The sequence below is a fragment of the Austrofundulus limnaeus genome, unplaced genomic scaffold, assembly GCF_001266775.1.
Source record: "Austrofundulus limnaeus strain Quisiro unplaced genomic scaffold, Austrofundulus_limnaeus-1.0 Scaffold105, whole genome shotgun sequence".
Taxonomy (NCBI): Eukaryota; Metazoa; Chordata; class Actinopteri; order Cyprinodontiformes; family Rivulidae; genus Austrofundulus; species Austrofundulus limnaeus.
The window spans coordinates 522,345-530,364 of record NW_013952507.1 but is presented as its reverse complement, the minus strand read 5'-3'; the positions used below and the strand labels follow the sequence as shown (position 1 = coordinate 530,364).

At 38.4% G+C, this 8,020-nt stretch overlaps 1 protein-coding gene across 1 annotated transcript in view; it reads left to right on the top strand.

Moving 5' to 3' along the window:
• The window catches only part of LOC106521218 (uncharacterized), a gene marked incomplete at its 5' end in the record, with an annotated part of 66,163 nt that overhangs the window by 46,957 nt on the left and 11,186 nt on the right, over window positions 1–8,020 (top strand). Inside the window, 22 exon segments of the mRNA XM_014013688.1 lie at window positions 1,378–1,494; window positions 1,580–1,770; window positions 1,855–1,946; window positions 2,132–2,262; window positions 2,637–2,761; window positions 2,877–3,003; window positions 3,187–3,399; window positions 3,500–3,670; window positions 3,796–3,942; window positions 4,077–4,126; window positions 4,415–4,547; window positions 4,710–4,792; window positions 4,885–5,011; window positions 5,173–5,363; window positions 5,465–5,555; window positions 5,684–5,804; window positions 5,950–6,131; window positions 6,355–6,510; window positions 6,609–6,742; window positions 6,828–6,961; window positions 7,044–7,138; window positions 7,415–8,020. Of these exon segments, the coding sequence (XP_013869142.1) occupies window positions 1,378–1,494; window positions 1,580–1,770; window positions 1,855–1,946; window positions 2,132–2,262; window positions 2,637–2,761; window positions 2,877–3,003; window positions 3,187–3,399; window positions 3,500–3,670; window positions 3,796–3,942; window positions 4,077–4,126; window positions 4,415–4,547; window positions 4,710–4,792; window positions 4,885–5,011; window positions 5,173–5,363; window positions 5,465–5,555; window positions 5,684–5,804; window positions 5,950–6,131; window positions 6,355–6,510; window positions 6,609–6,742; window positions 6,828–6,961; window positions 7,044–7,138; window positions 7,415–8,020 (3,417 nt within the window).

The window sequence follows — 8,020 nt, the reverse complement described above, 5'->3', positions numbered from 1 at the left end:
GATATGACCTTACATTTTAAAATATTGCTTATTGCATATTTTGTCATTATTTAGTGTTCAAATATTTTTAAAACAATATATTCAATGTTAAGACTGTTTAAATTGTCAGTWTGTTCTTGTTTAATTGAGGTATTAGTGGTTTTCATGTATTTAAATTGACAAGAAGGCTTTGTCATATAATCACTTATTCAGTCAGGAGCRATAACGTTCAGTAACTACTGTGTTAGTAATAAAACAAAATAAATGGTTGATAAATGGTTATCAAGTAACTTGTACTTGACCCTCGGGATAAAATACTACAGTAATTTAAAAAATAACATTGATCACAACAAAAATATTAATTTAAACAGAACAGGCCAATTAACTATTTAGCGACATAGCCTTTATTGCTCCGTCATGTTATGTTTTTAAATAAATCACAACTTCTTTAAAATGATTAATTAAACAAACAGCCAAATGATTCAAGTTAAATTATTTTATSTCCATTTGTACCATTTTTTGTGCCTCATTTTCACACTAAGTATATTTACCCACAGGCCCAGTCAGCCAGCTACACACAGGAGGTGAAGTCTGCCTTCCTCCAGGGAGTTTTTGACCGAGCAGGTCTCGCCTCYCCAGCTGTAAGTGATGGAGAGTTCCTGCTGTGGCTGAAGGTGCGACTGAGGCCTTTACTGGTCGACCTCTCTTCAAGTTTGGTGGCACAGTTTTTCAGCATCGGGACAAACAGGAGCTGCAACAGCAGCCAGGAAATGTAAGCTACAATCTGATACAGTCAAACGAATTACGTTTGGTGAAAGCAACACTTTGATCAGTTTTGGGGTTGTTGTTTTTTTTTTTCATCCTTTTTGTAGGATTGGATTGCTTAACACTCTGCAGGCGACACTCAGCAGCAACACCCAAACTGAGATCTTCAAAAACATTGTCTTCTTCCTCCAAGGTTTGTGCAAAACCAGTAGAAAAGTTACTGAAAGTAAAACCTTAAAATCAACTTGATGCAGCAACAAAATCTGCAACATTTATTTTTTTAAAAGTGCAAAGTTGTATTTCGTTTGGATGCCTTTTTTTTACACCAAAAATATATATTTTACTTTGAAAAACAGGTCCAGCACCCCTGAAATGTTACACAGGTGGAAGCTTCTACGTCTTCCTGAAAAGCACCTTCCTCAGCTTTGGCGTTCTAGATGTGTCAACATTTGCGTCTCTTCTGCCGCCAACACGCAAGTCTGAGGTAAAAAAGTTTAAAAAAATTTTTTTTAATAATTTTCACACAGATGATGAGGACAGTTACAGTTTTCCATAATAACAGATGCAGATTAAAACTGTACTTTTGTAAGAAAATGTAACCCTGTGGGTTTTGTTCTTCTTCAGCTCCTAAARACCATCAGCACCTCAGAGCTGCATCAGTTCCTCAGTCAGCCTGGTGTAATCAGCAACGCCTCAGACGTCTGTGTCATCTTCAACAGCTACAACAATGTTAATGCCTTCCTGGAAAATGTATGTCTCTCTTCTCAAAACATGACTTTGTTCAAAGAGAATCTGTCCTTGTTATTAACACTGACACTCCATCCGTAACCTTTAGGAGAACATTTCTGATGATCTGAAGAAGGTGATCCTCCCTTGTGTTTGGAAGTTTGCTCTGAGCAGCACCAGCACGTCTGAGGCCAATTTGTGGTTTGATGTTCGGTTGAAAAACTACCTGGGATTCCTCACCAAGAGCCTCATCAGCTCCACTGAAGTGCAGAACGCCTCGTGCTTCGCCTTCCAGAAACTGTAAGTCTTTGTCTCAGAGCCCTAAAATTTACTGGACGGATCAAACACAGCTCAGTTAAATGATTTTTTTCCCACTTTCAACAGGGTGTTCTTCATGGGAAACAACTTCACGTACAATAGTTCTGATTTTGGACAGGTGGATGTGTACGCCACCATCAGAAGCCATCTGAGTGCCAGTAAGATTTATTTTTGTAATAATGGTGCAATATGTTGGACAAATGTATATCCAGCTATAGTTTCAGTCCTCACTATTACACTGAGTTCCTTATATATTTGTTTATTACCCTTTAAAACCATTACAATCTCATCAGATATTGGTAAAACTATGTGCTTTTATCTTAAATCTCTGCTGTTTCCTCAGGCTCTGGAGTCAGATGCTACAATCCCAGTGATCCAGCACTCAACTCTACCTCCTGGTTTGCCGATTACATCGGCAGCTTTGTGACTTTTATCACCGTGGATGATTTCACCAGCTTTGTGTCCAGCTCTCAGGTATGTTCTCATTTTGCTACATTAAAACTTGAACTTGACCTCATCTTGTTTAACTGTTCTGTTTGTCAAATCCCTAATTTATTTATTTTAAAAATGGCAAGAAAGAGACAGCAAATATTAAATTATTTTCATACTATCAAAGAGGCAGTAAAAATCAGATAGTTTTGAGATCCYTTTAAATGGTGTATATCATCCTTATAGCCAAGGATGCTCTAAGAAAGTGTTGACATCATTATATGGTCGATTAATGATTAGTTTGCAAAGTATTCTGTTATTCTGGTGTTGGAATTTCACAAAATGGAGTCTATGTCCTTGAAAGTTAAACTTGTACATTCTGACCTGATTTTGTTATTTTATTGTTTTGTGTTTTTTAGATTGACCTACTTTTGGAGAACCAAGTCAATCTGGAGCTTTTCAACAACATAGCTATCTCAGAAGATGTGAGAAACTACTACATCACGCAGCTTTATATATTCAACCTCAACTTCAAGGTCATCAAGTAAGTGTACAACATACAAAATATATATCATTGTAAATAAAAAAGGGGAAATAATGTAATTTTTAAAAGCAATTACAAATATATAAAGTTAAGTAACATGCCTTTTGTCATTCAGTCTTCCAGGAATTTTGTTGTGCTCCCCTAACATCCCAGTTACAGCYTTTACTTCTCTCAATGAAGCTGACACCATGGTCATCCTGGACAGGATAAAACAGTTCTGCAYTGGAACTGTAAACCCAGAGGTACATGGTTAAAAAAATCCAACTCATCAACAGAGTTTAAAAGATCTAGTTTATACAAATTTAATTTTCTCAGTCCCTGCCAATGAAAACCCCTCCACACAACATCATGCTGCTACCCCCGTGCTCCCCTGTATGGTGTTCTTTGTTTTAAATAAAATAATGCCAGATAAATTGTCTTTATAGGCCAATGCTGCTTTGGCGTCCAACTTCAAAAACATCACGGGGCAGACGTTTGTGATTCTTGGGAACGCCTCTTCGGGCCTGACCAGCACCCAGATCATTTCAGTGTCTCCATTGGTGSTGGTTGCCTCGTTGCCCACTCTGAGCTCGGTGACAACATGGAGTCAGGACCAGGCCACAAGCATAGTCCAAACCATCACAACCTCAGGCTACCAGGTACTCTGATTTAAATATATTGTTTAATATTGTTTCATTGAACCAGAAGTAGTTTCCTGTCTAGAAAATAAAGTTTTAATTTATAAAATTTGTTTGACAGATAAAAAATGCAACCACCCTGGCATCCCTTGGCTCTCTTGTTGTTGGAGTTTCTTCTGAGTTGATAAATAAAATCCCATCTTCTGAAATTCTCACCGCCTCCAAGGACCTCACTGTTGTTACCAGCTTGGTGGAAGCTCCAAAATCTGTCCAGGAGACTTTTGTCAATAAGGTACAAAGTTAGCTTTTCTGTCAGTGGACATGATTTTGATATAATGTGCAAATATGCCCAACAAATAAATTAATTGGCTAGACTCTCGCAAGCAAAATAAAAATGCATGTTTTTGTACTTGATAGATCATTTCTGTGGCCCCAAGTCCAGCCAAGGTGGTGGAGAATGTCCCTGACGCCCTGGCGACTAATATCCCACCAGTTCATCTTTTATTCCCTACGGGGACTGCGAACTTCAGCACCATCAACAAAAAAACATGGACACAAGATCAGGTCAGTGCGGCTGTACAGACAGGGTTTTCCTGGTGCATGAAGTTAAACTCTGTGTTCAGTGCTTTGGGATTTAACCTAGAAGTTAGTTACAGGATGACTAATTTCCTTTTTTATTTCTTGTCTTTTGTTTTTAGTCCGTCATGTACTTTAAGAACCTGGCTGAATCCAACTTTGACATTGAGCAGTAAGTAAATAAATCTTGCAACTGTTTTCAAACATCTCCTACAGTCTTCACAAGTTAATTGCCTGTTAGCAAAATATCCCATTGAAAAATAAATCATTGGATAAACATCTACAACTGTTTAACTTTTGGAGTCAGCCTGATTGAAGGTGGCTACTACAGCTAATAAAACACAAAATTACCATAACTGTCATTTTCACATTTATTGAGCTAAAATTTTATTCTAAAATGATTTCGTTATTTTATACAGAAGATAATCTGAGTTTAAAAACTTTAATTGTGGTTTTATAGGCTTTCGCCATTAGTGCTGCAAGGCTTCACGTGCACATCAACTAAGAAAATGACCAAAACTTTGGTAAAGCAGCTGATCTACGCCTGTAGGCCAAGGGCCGGCAGAGCCAAGGTGCAACTGAAGGAGTCACAGGTAAAATCTACAAAAATCTTATGGAGATAAATGCTGAATTTAAAATTGTTGCAAAAATGAATCATAAACTGAATATCAACTCAGGATTTTCTGCCAGTCTGTAGAGGTTGGCCTAAATAAGCATTTAACATTTATTTGACATTATGACATCTTTACCTCCAGCTGACCTGCATGTACAACCTGCTCCAAGGAGGTCTCAGTCAGAACGTCACAGATTATCCCTCAGACATGCTTCTCTACTTCAGGTAAGTCTGAACTGAACTTAGGAGTTTCTAAAATGGAAAAGAAAAGATAATTTTTACTGATTTTCCAACTTTTTTTAATGAATTCCTCGCAGCTCTCAGAAAGTCCAGAAGAGCAACTGCAGAGCCTATTTTTCTGCTCTGGGTGCTGCAGACTTTACGGTGCCCTCCAGCATTTTGAACAAGGGCCAACAGCACCTCAATGACGCCAGGACCTGCTTGGTGAGTTCCAGTTAAATGAAGAATATGTAAAAATACTCCAACATGAAACAAATATATCCTCACGTTCTGAGATGTAATCATGATAATGAGCTTCTAATGAGGCTGTAGTAGTTGTTTGATGGAAAAGCTTCTCTTATTCATTGTATATTTGAAATCTTCAGGGTATAAATGGATTCAACCTGAGCCAAGACAACRTGAATGTTCTGGGGAACATGGTCTGCATTCTGGACAGTTCTTACATACTGAACTCAGATCCACTCATCCTGGAAAAACTCAAAGCCTGCAAGAAATTCTCTAACAGCCAAATCACTGCTATAGAGACGGTGCTGCTATCCGGGAACACAAAATACGGGTACAAAAAACAAATCTAAGCATTCAATTTCTGCTTCTTTTTTAGAAGCAAACATTTTGACAACATTTCAAAAATATGTTTATTTTTTTCTCCTTTTATAGTAATGTTGCCACCTGGAACCAGCAAACACTGACGAACCTAGGAAACCTTCCTCTGTACTTAACAAGAAACTTCTGGAGTCACTTCAAACCAGTACGTTTCTTTTTCTTTTATTTATATTTGGTGTAATAATAATAATCATTTGATGATTTGATGTCCTTAAATTTTATTCTCATTTGAGTGACATCTTGTTTAAAGTTGTTTTTGTTTCTCTTCTTCAGACAATAAAGAAAAGTTTCCTTAAAGTCTTCATGTCAACATTAAGATCAGCAAACACACCGAAGCCATTGCTCAAGCAGCTGTTCAACCAGGTCACCTCTCTGYTSACTYAAAGAGGAGCAGGTAAACATTATTTAAAACAGCCASTAAAACRGCAGCTGAAACAGTTCATTTTAAAATGAAACTGTTTTGTTTCATTTTCACTGATGGTATTTCTAAGCAGCTGCATCAMTTTTCACATTGGTCTCACTCACMCTGTTATCTTTAGGGTGCACGGTGGGCAACATCACCACAGTCACTGTCAGCGATCCTTCCTTCCCCTTCGGCTACGATCTGACTCAGTTTGACCTCTGCCTGGACCTCCCTGTGCTGAAAGACAACCTGAATGCTATCTGTGCGAAGGTGGATGATGATAACTACCAGACCGTCATTCTGGAGAGACTCAATGAGGTAACTTTGAAAAATGTGGAAATTTTGAACAGAGGGGACATGATTTCTGACATTACAGTGACACTGGCAGAACCTTAGATTAAAAAAGCATATAGGTAAACGCTATATGTTTGACAAAACAGTTATTTGATCAAGTTGGACCTCACCACTCTAAATAATGTTGTTTATTCCAGTTCACTTTAAACACTTCTTGTATGATTGAACACGTTCTCTGTACGTCCAGGCATACCCGGCTGGAGTTCCTGATCAGGAAGTACAATTTCTTGGTTCAGTGTCTCGTGTTGCATCACTTGAGGACATCTCTAAATGGAACATCACTACCATTGACACTCTGGCATCTCTAATGAACACTGACAACGGACCCTGGGACCCAGCACAGGTATGATCATATCGACTTTGAAACTGCAAAAACCTCAGAGTTACTTGAACTTTCTCATGAGTATGATTTGGTTCACTGATGTTTTCCTTCATGTTCAGAGCAATAAAATCATCATGAAGTATCTGAGTACATCTGGGAACTCCCTGGACAGCACAGAGCTCGATGTTATTGACTCCAATCTGTGTTCACTGGACACGAGCACTCTGATGACCATCACACCAGACAGTATCTTGTARGTGTCAGAGTGTATATTTTGTATATTATAACACTGAGGAATATTGTTATAACTCCTAATGTGACTATTTTCTCTTTATTAGCAATGCCGAGCTTCTGGATGTGTCATCTTGTTCACTTGAGCAGAAGAAAGTCCTGTATGAGATCAGTAAAGCCTCCTTCAGTTCACTCAATGCCACTTCACAAGACCTTTACAACCTTATAAAAGGCTACCTAGGTAAAAATTCTTGGATCTTGTATTTTTAGTCACTTATCAGTGAACTGTTTTTTAATTGTATCTTTTCTTTTTCTGCTGATAGGTGGAGCGCCTCTGATGGACATCATAGCCTTATCAACACAGAACATCAGCATGAGTGTTAATGTCTTTGAGAGTCTGGATCCTAACGTGATCAATGTAAGTATATGGAATGGAAAAAAAGAGTGTTTTAATGTTGACATGCACTAAATGAGTCAGCTTTAGAGGAAACTCTATTTTCTATTTTAATGGACTAGATATGACTTCATTTTAGCGATACAGTGAGAAAGTAGAATCTACTTRTCAGTGGGTTCAGAATTGTTTGTTCTGAGTATGTACTGTTTCTAAAAACAATTATAACATAGTTTTAAAATTTAAAGCAACTCTATAATAGGAGATAACAGTAGTGTGTTTTGTATTTCTTTTGTTGTACAGAATTTGACTGTGACTAACGTCCAAGGGCTCTTGGGTGAACATCTACCAGATCTGAAGCTGTTTGAGAATGACAGTTTGATTCAGACATGGATAAATTTGCAGCTGCAGTCCGATCTGGACACACTGGGTGTTGGCCTCATCAACAATAAAACAAGCCCTACAACTGCAGAACCTGGAACAAACAACATTGCAACCACATCGATAACAAACACCGTAACAGAAACAACAGTGTCTACAAGTGGTGCTGGACAGTCTTCAACATATGAACCAACGACATCTGGACCCAACGGTGGAACTGGCACTGTGACAGAAACAACAACATCTACAAGTAGTGCTGGACAGTCTTCAACAAAATCTACAACTACATCTGGACCCAGTGGTGGAACTGGCACTGTGTCAGGAACAATAACTTCTACCAATAGTGCTGGACAGTCTTCACCTCATGCATCATCCACATCTGGACCCAGTGGTGGAACTGGCACTGTGTCAGGAACAACAACTTCTACCAATAGTGCTGGACAGTCTTCAACTCATGCATCATCCACATCTGGACCCAGTGGTGGAACTGGCACTGTGACAGAAACAACATCGTCTACAAGTGGTACT